Raw genomic sequence first — 12,950 nt, 5'->3', positions numbered from 1 at the left:
ATTTGGACTTGTTTCCAATCCTTGTTTCCAATTATTTATCTAACTCTGTTATTTTGACTCTGTGGACAGGACTGTACATGGTGTCAGCTGCATTCGAACTCTGCGAGGAGATTGACGTGTTTGGCTTCTGGTACTACGAGACGTCACTGGAGGGCGTCCCCGCACCGTACCACTACCACAATGACATCATCTTCGGCACACGACACAGTCGCTTCAAAGAGTTTCAGGACCTCGTGAATTTTCACGAGATGGGAATTTTAAAGATGCACTTTGGGAGTTGCAAATCCTGATAAGAAGATAGGCAAATGACCTGCGGAATTCACCTATCACTTTTACCTTAAACTTAAATGCCTTTTTTATCATATGGGGGCGCCGCCATCCTTGGGTTCAAACCATCGGATGAATTTGAAGTTATTAAAATATTTGATATACATGTATTTATCATCACTGGTTGTAATAAAAAGAAATTTCTGTGTAAACCCGTTGTCTTCGGGTAAACGTTTGCCTTATTTTGAATATTGTAACTTGCACTCATATATTTTGTATGGAACGAAACAGAGAATGCCGAAGGCAATTGTTTTGTGCGTTTATTCGTTATGATGCACGTGTCAGTTATCGTTGGCATGGTAGAGTTCGCGAGGTCCGATCTTCAATTACAGTCTGACAAAACTAGCAATATGTAGCTCTAAATCTAATGAAAGGCAGGCTGTATCATTACACTCATTAAAATACACTCATAAGTCTGTTAAACAAATCATGCATAAGTTGCAAAGATGTTTGTCCAAGGAGAAATTGTGTAGCTCAATGTTGATCGAAGTCTCCTTTGGCTCTCTAGCGTGCATGCGATTTTAACAAATAAGACGAGACGCAAGTCAAAAGCCCTCAGAGATGGCATGACAATCCTACAGCCAGACAGCCTAACGCGTACGATTAGACTAATTTCAAATTAACATCAAAACCGAGGGCTTCATTGCTCTCTTATGTGATGAAGTTAAATAAGAAAATGTCCTTAATTTCATACAATGATTTAGCACCGCGAGGCTCGTTAGCTGGGCTGCTAAACTGAAATTCGTGTATAGACGGCATATTAGAGTGTCAGCAAGACGAGGCAAGCCTGGTTATGTTTGTCCCACACCGGTCTAAGTCAGTACGCACAAAGGCAGTCTGTCCTGCGTCTAGTCTATCTAAACTGCGCAAAGCATTGTGGGTATACTTTAAGTTACCCATTTACGTATGCACATTTATACCGTGCGCATGTGTCGTGCGTAGGGGTGCAGGCCAGTAAATCGGTCCGAAATTACCTACGCCGGCCAAGTCACGATTTGAATTCCCTCAAATTCTCCGGTATTAGAGCATTTTGAAGGACGTGAACTTGATAATTTGTAAAAACAAAAGAAGGTTGGAAGCCGTGAAGAGGAGTGCGAGCTCGTATTTCTGTGAAATGTGGATGAAATTAGGTCCTAAAATGGCTCTATTTTGCATGGAGCGTAGGCGTCCATTTTCAAAATGGCGATGGGCTCTGTATTATTACTTGCACTCAACCTCGCACTCCTCCCATTTCCATTTTGCTTATATAAAATGTAATCTGATACTGATACCAGGGTGAGAGAGCAGGTAGTACGTGGTGGGAGCTTGACACCATGGGAACGAGGTTGAGTTATAACGGAACTCTACAAACACAGAGCTCGAGGACTATACAACGGTTGATCGGGGGGGGGGGGGCAACGGGGTCCATCCCCCCTAAGAAAAAGAGAATCTCATTAAAAAAAAATTTTTTTTAGTGACGTCGCAAAACAAAAAGGGCAGCCACTGCGCACACCACCCACAAAACTCAACAAAAGCAATACATATGCCCCCTTGCTTTTCATATTAAATTTGGGGGGAACAGTTTTGGACCCACTTTTTCGAGGAACAAAAAAGCAATTGGACCTCCAAAAATCAAATTGAGATCTGGATTTGGCCTTGGGAATAGAGGACAGCAGTGGGTAGGCCTATGACCAATCGGTAAGTGCAACTCTCGCGATTCAACGCCAGTACGTGTCTCGCATATACCCGAGGGCGCCACCAATTTATTGCAGTACGGAGCCGGGGTTCAGTAGAGGTCAAGGAATTTTACGCTGACGGGGTCGTAAGTCAGTGCCAATACCACTCACTCGCCTTAGCTGGTAAGTACTTGAAGGAAGAGAATTTTGTATGGCTGTGTCAACAGATCAAAGCCATCATGAAGTAGCACACGAAACGTGCGTTGCTCTGTGACATGTCGTGTGGCAATAGGTAGGAACTACATAGTGGCTCATTAGCATGGGCGTCGCCAGGATTTTTTCTAGAGGGGGGCAAAACTTTTTTTGGCCAAAAAATGCTTGTATTTCTCAACACATTCTCGATTTATCAGTTTTAAGGGGGGGGGGCAGGGACATCATTTTGCCCCCCCCCCCCCGAACTCATTAAATTCACACCACTTTGTCTTCGCGCCTCTTTTTCTTTTCTTTTCTTTTCTTTTCTTTTCTTTTTCTTTTCTTTTTCTTCCTTTTTTTTTTTGTTTGGTTGCTTTTCCGGGGGGGGGGGAAGTGCCCCCCTTTCCCCCCCTTGCCCCCCCCCCCCTCGCGACGCCCATGCTCATTAGCTTACATTGAACAAGGGCTCATTTCATGGGGCTGCCGGCTGAATGGTTTGCCATAAGTTGGTTCTACTACAGGACACGTATTGTGTAACAGAAAAATTGCTGTTACAGGTCAGAAACTATATTGAATTGATGAACCGAAACAATTTCCTGTATACAGATACAGAGGTAGTAGTGTACGTGTACAGAGGAAAACGAACAGTAGAATCTACTGTGCACTCTTATGCAGTATCTGAAATTATATTTCTTTTGAATACCAATTGCATATGAATCTATTGCAGAACCAGGCCCATCCACGTTCCTTTTCGTTCATTTCGAAGGCTCGTTTTCACCATTCTCATCCACCAATGGCTTTTAGGGAATTCCACACACAATCTAGGGAATTCCACACAAAATCAAGGATGCATTTCACAAGCAATCGTCTTCACAAGCGAAAGCTTTTCACTTTGTAAGCGTTAAAAAAAATCAAGGCGGTTAAATACGCTACTCAGAGCGACGTATGTCGGTTACTAGAATGTACGGACAGGGGCGGATCCAGGATATTTCGCAGGGGGGGGGGGTTCATCAGAATTTTTTTTTTTTGGAATATGACGATTATTAACACTATATTACAAAACACTTTGCAAATACCTCCTTACCAAGCTGGCTCTGCCCGTATTTTTTTGGGTGTCAGAGCAGGGGGCTTTTCGGATTATTTTTAAGGAATTTCTATTTTTTGGGGACATAGCTGTGGGGGGGGGGGGGGTTGCGCCCCCCATGGATCCGCGCCTGACAGATACGTCAACCATTAGCAATCCGTTTTGGAAGGTTTTCTCACAAAAATAAATGGCAGGACATGGGACCATATGAGGCTATATCCTTCCCGGAGATATACCTGGAGAAATGGCTCTAGCCAAGGGTGCTTCATTTCAGTGGTTCATGTTTCTTGTACAACTAGATCTCCATTTACTGAACACAAGGTCATTTTGTTTGGGTGGAGGTGGGTAGTACGTACACGTGAAAAAGGGCACTCGCCTCATCCGTGCTGAAAGGTATAGGGACGGCCTCCGTAAATGCAGGCGCTCATGAAAGACTATTCACTTGTGCCCATATTTCTCACGTGTGCCCGTGTGAAAAAGGGCAGTCGTAAAAAGGCACTCGTTACGAAATAATTGATGAGTTTGGAGGTGAAAACCCCCCACCTAACCCCCATTCAAACTCAAATATAAAGATGTGTATGTTTAAATTAAGACTCTATTGATGCACCACGGGATTTGGCATGAGTGCCACTATTGTGTATATTAATACCATCTAAAGCACAACCAGGAAATTATTTAAGCACTTATGAGAATAATTAGGCCCTACTACAAATTATGTCGCATGTGAAAAGCGCCCCCCCCCAAAAAAAATATATATATAATATAAAATAACAAAAAATTAAAACAAATAATAACAAACAAACAAAAAACATCTAAAATAAATAAATAAATAAATAAAAAAAGAAGAAAAGAAAAACGTTGTAGATATGCTGGTATACGACTTCATATTCCTGTGGCTTATTTCCAGCGGTGAATTATTATGCAGCAGCAGTCCCGTAAAAAATAAGTATTTTTTTTATTGTCCCGTCGCAAATTAACTGATGCGACGGGATCATCTTTACGAGTGAAACAATCAGCCTGCTGGCTATGCAATTGGATGCTAATACAAGGCAGAATCCTTGAACTCATAATTATTGTAGAGTGGCACAGGGCACCGTCGAGTTAACGGGTTTTTGTGCCACTCGTATAATGGTAACTATTACGGACCATTGTAATCGGTACGCGTACGGGATATACGTGTGCGGCTTGGTTGAAGTTGCTTGTTAAAACGCCATGCATTGCATGGTTATTTCATCGGACTTACCGTGGTAAATGTGCAATAACAACACAAAATAGTGATGAACAGGCAACTTTCCCGAGCCGCGCATACGTATCAGGTGCCCGCGCAATTTTTATGGTGCCTAATGTATGACGAGTTGTGCATATCTATTTTGTTTAGTCAGTTTCTGTCTGTTGACCCGAAGTCATGATGTTCACGAACAAAGCGAGGATGACCACACTACTCGTCATCTGCGTCCTAACAATGGTGTTCTACATCGGAGTTCATCAAGGTACGTACGGTACAATTATGTTTCCGGTAGTGCACCCCCCCCCGCAAGGCCTTTTTGTCTTAAGCGACAGTTTTTTTCAATTCGCGTCTCGGTTAGGACGACACGCCTTATTGGGGCGACAATTTGGTGTCACCCTATTGCTAAAACGACCCTTAGAACAAGGAATTTTCCTGTCGCAAACTATTTTAGATCGATTCCTCGTGGTCCAATTAGTAAAAACACATAATTTCGTGGAGAAAAGATAAATAAGGTAAACTTGGGTTAGGTTACAGTTGAGGTTCGTGCACAAGTCTATCTGAAAGTCGCCCTATTATAGCATTTAGAGTAATTTATTATTAATATTTTTAATATAAAATGGTTTATTTGTTTCTAAAGACAAGATGTGGCTATCACAGATTGCATCAAGTCGAGACAAAAAAATAAATCTAGTTCACAGTACTTATCAATACATACAAATAAAATAGAAGTAAACAAGTACAAAAAATAACAATTGCCCAAATGTCATGCACCCCTAAAAAACTTACTTGTCCCAGCTTCAGGCCTAATACTGTCCCAGCCCCAAAACTACCAGTAACTTACAAATCCCAAACTTCATTAACATCTGGGGAGGGCTCTCGAGTATTTTTTAGACCCGTCTTGGCAAAAAAAGAGCGGGGGGGGGGGGGGGATAGGGTTGGACCTCATCTGGCGCCGGGTGCTTTTCTTGTTAAAATGTACTCCACGCGTAGCTGCGTTTTTGCCACCTTGCTGGCAGTTTCTATTGTGCAATGTACACACATTTCATTTGCATCAGCCCTTTTTCTGTTTTCCCCTTTTCTCCGCGCTCTCTCTTTCTTTTTAAAGGGGTGGGTGTTGTGTGGTGGAGGGGGTGGGGGCACAACCCCATCGAACAGTGGTTTCAGATCATGCCGATCACGGAAACAAGGGTTTGTTGTCATAAGGTTTTCTACCCCAAACATCATAGCTTTAAGAAAATGAACGGTTTATAAGTATAATTTCCCATTAGGCCAATCGGTAATAAGTACTCGGTAAAGGTGGAAATTGTTTAAGCATATAATTTTTTTTTCTTGTTAGGGCGCGTCAGTGAATACGTGAAGATTGCATTGGGCTACATCAACGATGACGTCAATCCCCCAGATGTTATGACCAGAAACGGAACATTATTCGAACGTCAACCCGTCCAACAAATTGGCACCGGCATCGCAAAAATCGACGCTGAAGAAGAAACAGTGCACGAAAGAAGCGACGTAGTTGGAGTCGGTGGGACCATGATCGATTTAGAGACTGCCGAGCCAAAAGAGCTGATGAATCGGATGGTGATAGTGACTGCGACATCGCAGAATCATTTGAAGGAATCGAAGGGAATGATCGGGAGCGTGCAGGAATTCCTGCCAAACACAAGAATCGTAATGTACGACCTGGGCCTGACTCCAAGTGGTATCAAAGAGGTTAGAATATTAATCCATTTATCTATATCTGGCATTATGCGATTTTTGTTTGTTCAAGCGAATCGCAAAAAAGGTTCCATCACACCAAAAAGTAATTGATTGCATTACCCGTTGCTATATGATATTCGAACCAACCAGCCGACCAGCCAAGCTCGATGGTTGAGTGGTAAGACGTCTGCAGGAGGTCGTGAGTTCGAGTCCCACCCGAGTAAGCTTGTGTATGGGTTTGGGGAAATAGGCCTTTCTTTTGTTTGTAAACATTGGCGCCATTTTGTATGGGCTGCCGTAAGCGCATAAATTGAAGCCGTGGTTGGCAACATATTTTTCCAAAAAAGTCCTCATAACGCCATCAACACGTAGTAAAAAGGCATATGTAGGAATTATTTTGTAGCTTTGTTGAAAATGTTGTATTATCAAGTATCAAATAATATTTGGGTGATCTGTAATAACTCTTCTTCATTTTTTGCAGTGTTGGACCTTCCATAGTTTTGCAGGCCGTGGTTGGCAAAAGTGCAGTTTGCCAACCAAGCGCAGAAAGGTCTATACAGAAAACATTACCCACATCAAACAGCGCCCCCTATTTTGTCTGCCATACCTCGAAAAGGCTAATTAAATGAGTCCTACAATTTTTGCTTGGTTTCATGTTTAGGTGCGGCGTCTTTGCAATGTAGAACTTCGACCGTTTGATTTCAGCAGGTACCCGTCACACGTCAGGAATCTCTTAAAATTCGCCTGGAAACCGCTTATCATTCAGGTAAATAATTTTACGATTGAAGAAATGACAAAAATTCTAAAAAAAAATCTTTTCAATGTCGATTGTGGGTAAAATCAAAGTTATTATCGGCACATGTCTCCAGCATTTAATCTCCTTCGGGTGAATGTTTCAAACGCTCAGAATAAAAATGACAGGAAGTTTTCGGGATGTTATATATGGTCAATACCATGGTCAGCATCTAGCAGTTAAATCCAGTGAAAGTACATTAAGATTACCTTGGGAAAAGACAACCATAAAGTTAGGAGCTGAAACACGAACATATTTAAGCTGTTCAGGCGTTCAGTTGCGAGACAAATTAAGTTTCAAATCTCGACATAGAAGAAATGTTACACATTTTGTTTATCGTGCACCTCTGTAGGCCACAACGTAGCATTGAAAAGTCACATGACCACGCAGTGACCGACACCAGATATTACCGTCATTTTAATTTGTTAAAAGACATGACCTTGCCTCGGCCATTGACCTGCAACAGTTGCCTGTGAATGCACGCAAGCAAATTGATAATGTAATACTATCATACAAAAATACAGACTCAGTGTGTTTGAAGTATCTCAAAATGAACTCAATATCATTTGCACGATTTGCAGGAGGCGTTGAATGAGTTTGGCATCGTCTTTTGGTGCGACGCGTCAGCGCGATTCAAGAGAAATCCACTGGTCCTGTTCTCATTGCTTAAAGAGCAACACGGCTTCATGAGCGAAGTCGTTCAGTACAAACCTGATTACATGCTGATTCGTACTCACCCTAAGATGTTTGAGGCACTAGGCATAGACAGGGAGAAATTCAAGAAGGACGACGGCTACGCCATGTGCATCGAGGCCAACCGCCTGCTGTTTGTGAACAGCGCCCTTGTGCGAAGGAACATCATCGAGCCTTGGGTGGACTGTGCACTTAGGCCCGCCTGCATCGCCCCGAATGGGAGCGTCATACGGCAATTCATGGCGGGACCAAAGCTGTACACGCACCGTTTTGATGAGGCCGCACTCGCCCTAATCATCTACAAGAATCTGAGGGGTGTGTTCAAGGAGCAAAATGACCGGTCGGAATTGTTTCATGACGTTGTCAAACTGTCCCGTTCCAGTCAAGGCTACGAAAAGGCGAAGGTCTGCAAAAGCTTAGCTACCATACTCGAATGAATATTCATCCAGAACACTTTCTTAAAGTTACATGACATGTTGTGCGCTTGGACTAAGTTAAAATATGGGTTTAGAAGAAGTACATTAATCGTAAAACATTCTAGGGTAAGCAAAGCAACTTGACTCAAGCCAGATTGAAATCTATATACGAACTAAAATCGTACTGTTTAGGCCAAAAAAAAAGTCTCCGGTTTCTGGTATGGAGCTTGCCCAAAAAGTGGTGCGGTGACGCGGCTTTTTTTTTTTTTTTACCTGATTGTTTTGCTTCAAATGTGTGCTGATGACTGCAAATGGCGCCCGACTAAACTTAGTGCAAATATATGGGAGTCCAGAGAGGTCACATAAAGCTTATTCTCGACCATTATAACCTAATCTAAAAACACGTTAAAATTGTGCAGCAGCAGGATTCCAGTCAAACCAGTGAGTTTGGCGGTTTTGAGACATCATCTTTCATTGAAAAAAAAACGTTTTCATTTTGCCGACGCGCACGGCTACGGCGACGCGCGCGCATACCAGAAACCGGAGACTTTTTTTTTTGGCCTGATGAGGTTCATCCTTTTTACCACTCACCGCTTCTAGGTCTCTATGTAACCTTAATACAGAGAAGCTTTTTGGCTCATGGATTGAGGGACGCCGTCGCTGTCATTGTCTTTCATTTGGTATCTTTTTAATATTTTGATAACTCTGAGATTTGTTGCTGGTCCCAAAGGGCCAGACTATGGGCTCCGTGCGACAAGGAAAGAGGGCGCCCTTTTACCTAGCAACAACGTCCCATGGGCCGGACATTTAGCTTGTTGACGCGCACCGTTCCTTGTGTGTGACGCACGTACACCAGGGGATTTGTACTGTGTACACGCAGTGGCTTGCTGTGGGTTCCAGCTTTCAGCCAGAGAAGATACTACGAGTTCGTCCAGAGGATTGTTAACGTGAGCCTTGCGTCAGGAATAATGAAACCCGTTGTTCAAAATCCAGGCCATTTCATTGGCATGATGAGACTCTGGAGGGCGCTTCACAGACGAAGCGACTGGCCATCCACGGGTACGGTGATGACTGCATGATAGTAAACTGTAGCACTTAGAGATGCCAGCAAGTAAATCCATTTAAAATCCACATACCCAGAACTCTAACAGGTGTTCAGACTGCACAGAAAAATAATGATCAACATGTAGTTTTCCATTTTTCTTTCAATTTTTGGTGGGTTGACCCGTGACTTTTTGGAGAAATTCTCACCCAAAGAAGACCACCCATAAAACAAATGATATTTCCCAAATTGGAAGAAGTAGCCATTTTGAAAAAGGATCCCTCCATAACATGGCTAAATAGCAACATTTTCGGACCCAACTGAACCCGAAATGTTTAAACCAGAAGGCTCCAAATACAGGCCAGAGGTGCAGTTCCATACGTCTTCAATTCGTCAATATACGCCTCATAAGTCCGACGCCTCCTAGGTCCGACGCCTTGTAAGTCCGTAAAAGCGTTTGGCCATTGTCGGACTTATGAGGCGTCGGACCTACGAGGCGGAATTTATGCCTCATAAGTCCGACGCCGCATGACCTGTTAGGAGTCGGACTTATGAATACGCCCCCTCAGAACTAATATGGAATAATTTGAATGTTTAATGATAGTTAAAGAGCCGACCCGCCAGGGAGCTGTTTTTGATAAAATCATCACAAACATCTCTGGTCACTATCAAAAGCCAAACATTTTGCCACCACTTGGGCGCAGTGACCACAACACAGTGCAGTGGCAACCGGTGACAAGTCTCAAGGTTCAAAATGATATTAACATTGCACAGGTTCGACCAATTCGAGATTCGGCACTTCGAGAGTTTGGCCAATGGATTGTTCATCATGACTGGATGGAAGTACGGAGTGTGCAAGAAGTACAGTCTAAGTGTGACGCAATGTATGCAGTACTACACAAGCAAATAGATTTTCATTTTCCATCCCGCTGTGTGAGACTGCATTGCAGAGACAAACCATGGATGACATCAGAGATCAAATCCCTGATAAGAAGGCGACAAAATCTGTTCAGAAAAGGTAACGTTCAATGGAAGACAGTCAGAAATAAAATCATCCGGCTAATCTTAAAGTCAAAGCAGAACTATTACCATCATCGAGTTCAGAAGGTCAAAGCTTCGAACCCTGCAACCTGGTATCGGGAAATTCGGTCAATGACAAGAGGGTCTAATTCCATTCCCTCAATAATCCCACCACCAGGAATTGATCCAGCGAGTTCTAAACAAGTGGCTGATAGCATAAATAACCACTTCACATCAATTGCAAACGACATTCCTGCTTTGGACATGGAATACTTACCAGCATACTTACCTGCACAGGAGCCTTGTCCAGTTCTACAAGAATGGGATGTCTTCAACCATCTACGGCGTATCAACTGTAGAAAAGCAGGTGGTCCTGATGGCATTCCAGCGCAAGTAATACGAGAATTCGCTTATGAGCTCAGCAAGCCTCTAACCGACATCCTTAATCGTTCTTATCAACAAGGGATTGTTCCTAGTCAATGGAAACAGGCCATTGTTGTTCCACTTCCAAAGACTAACACGCCGATTTGGAATAAATTGCGCCCTGTGTCACTTACTGACCATTTTGCAAAATTGGCCGAGACATTTGTGACAAATTGGATCCTGTCAGACATTGGGGATAAATTGGATCCCAACCAATTTGGAAATCGCAAAGGAGCTTCAACATCACATTATCTCATCAAGTTAATGAACACCCTGTATGCACACGCAGATTCCCGCAACAGCTACAGCAATGTTGTAGTAACTGACTTCAGTAAAGCCTTTGACTTGATTGACCACAACCATGGGCGTCGCCAGGATTTTTTCTAGAGGGGGGCAAACATTTTTTTTGCCAAAAAATGCTTGTATTTCTCAACACATTCTCGATTTATCAGTTTTAGAGGGGGCAGGGACATTCCCCCCCCCCAACTCGTTAAATTTACACCACTTTGTCTTCTCGCCTCTTTTTCTTTTCTTTTTTTTATTTTCTTTTCCTTCTTTTTTTGTTTGTTTTGTTGCTTTTCCGGGGGGGGGGGGCAAGTGCCCCCCCCGCCCCCCCCCCCCCCCTCGCGACGCCCATGACCACAACATAGTCATTGGCAAGTTACTCCAACTAGGTGTGAGACCATCAGTGATGCCCTGGGTGTGCAGTTTTTTGCACAAAAGATCCCAGTGTGTTCGCTACAAGAACGAACTTTCGGAATTCCAAGTCTTACAGGGAGGTGTTCCTCAGGGAACCAAATTGGGGCCACTTTGTTTCCTAGCACAAATAAATGATGCACTCCATGAGTCCCAACAGGGGATAACAGTTTTGAAATATGTGGATGATGTCACAATAAATGATGTCGACAAAATGATGTCACGAAACTCAATCCAGGCAAATGTGCGGTTATGAATGTAAGCTTCCGGAAGAATCCCAATGTACCACCTTCTTTTGAGTTATGTTCACAGCAATTGCAAGTGGTTGATTGTGTCAAAATTTTAGGTGTCCAAGTAAGTCATGATCTGAAATGGAATAAGCATGTGTCTGAATTACTTCACAAAGCTAACGGCAAACAGTACATGTTGAAGATGTTAAAGAAATTTAATCTCTCCACAGCTGATCTTTTGACAATCTACAAAGGGTATGTGCGGTCTGTGTTAGAGTATGCTGTTCCAGTATGGAATGCTGGTTTGACTGTGAAACAAAGTGATGATTTGGAAAGAGTTCAGAAACGTGCTCTCAGAATTATTTTGGGTTCTAGTTACACGTCATATCAAGAGGCTCTTGACAAAATGCATTTATGCACCCTTCATCAACGTAGGAAAGACATATGCCTCAAATTTGCCACTGAATTAAGAAAATCTGTCAGTTTCGAAGATTGGCTTCCTAAACAGCGGGGCGATCAGGTGCAATATAACTTAAGAAACAGCCAACAGATCTCTAGAGTGAAGTGTAAGACCAACAGATATGCAAACAGTACTATTCCTTATTTAATTGGCCTCTTAAATGCAAAATAATTTGGTCAATAAGACATCCATGCCTGCTCACCATCAATGTATCTCGGAGTTTTTAGCTCAATGTTTTTAAGTGTAGTAAGTAATGTTTTTAATGTAGTAAGTATCCACATTTAAATTTTTTTTTTTTTATTGGGGGGGGGGGGTGTGTGTTTTCAACGTATTGGTGTGTGCATACATATTTTTGGGTGCTGGTTCTGGTAATTGATACATTTGTTGTTATGTGTTGTCTTGTTTTCAAGGCAGGAACCACCTACAATAATTAGTCATACATGTACATGTATTCCAAAGTGCAATTTAGGGTATTGTTTTTTATTAAGTTGTATTTTAGCAACCATTCACTTTTTTAAGGGGGGGGGGGGTGTTTGTTTTAGATATATATTTCTGTGTAGAGTTTTGATATTGTGTAGCGTTGTTTGCTCTGTATTTTTCTTAATATTTTTTTGTTGTACATTGTAAGTAACTTGTGGTGTCTTGTGTATGCGTATAACATGTTTATTTTTCTGAGGAAGTATTTCAATTTTGTTATGGAATTTTACCCTGTCTTTTAATGTTTATATGTTGTTTTTTATTGTAAAAATTGATGCAATTTAGCCATTGGCTACAAGTTCAATTTCAATAAACCAACAATAATAAAAAATAATAATAATGGTTATTCTTGCGCTCACCGGACGGACTGTTTGCATATTTTCTTGGTTACACCCTTGGGCATAGTAACGCCATCAATCGGTATTGGATTTCGTTTTCTTCTACGGAAACACAACTACAAACAGGAATATAATCAATAGATTTCCTCAAATTCTCCCTACTGTTCCATTGAAAGTT

The 12,950-nt window shown here is 42.2% G+C and overlaps 1 protein-coding gene across 1 annotated transcript; it reads left to right on the top strand.

Moving 5' to 3' along the window:
• Window positions 1–4,430: 4,430 nt before the first annotated feature.
• LOC119731716 lies at window positions 4,431–8,334 on the top strand. The gene is made up of 4 exons (XM_038204940.1): window positions 4,431–4,748; window positions 5,823–6,196; window positions 6,846–6,950; window positions 7,559–8,334. The coding sequence occupies exons 1-4, from the start codon at window positions 4,664–4,666 to the stop codon at window positions 8,105–8,107; spliced, it is 1,113 nt and encodes a 370-aa protein (XP_038060868.1). The 5' UTR covers window positions 4,431–4,663; the 3' UTR covers window positions 8,108–8,334.
• The last annotated feature ends 4,616 nt before the right edge of the window (window positions 8,335–12,950 follow it).

The sequence above is a fragment of the Patiria miniata genome, unplaced genomic scaffold (assembly GCF_015706575.1).
Source record: "Patiria miniata isolate m_02_andy unplaced genomic scaffold, ASM1570657v1 HiC_scaffold_24, whole genome shotgun sequence".
Lineage (NCBI taxonomy): Eukaryota > Metazoa > Echinodermata > Asteroidea > Valvatida > Asterinidae > Patiria > Patiria miniata.
The sequence above is the reverse complement of the archived record's forward strand: the minus strand, read 5'-3'. Positions and strand labels throughout refer to the sequence as shown.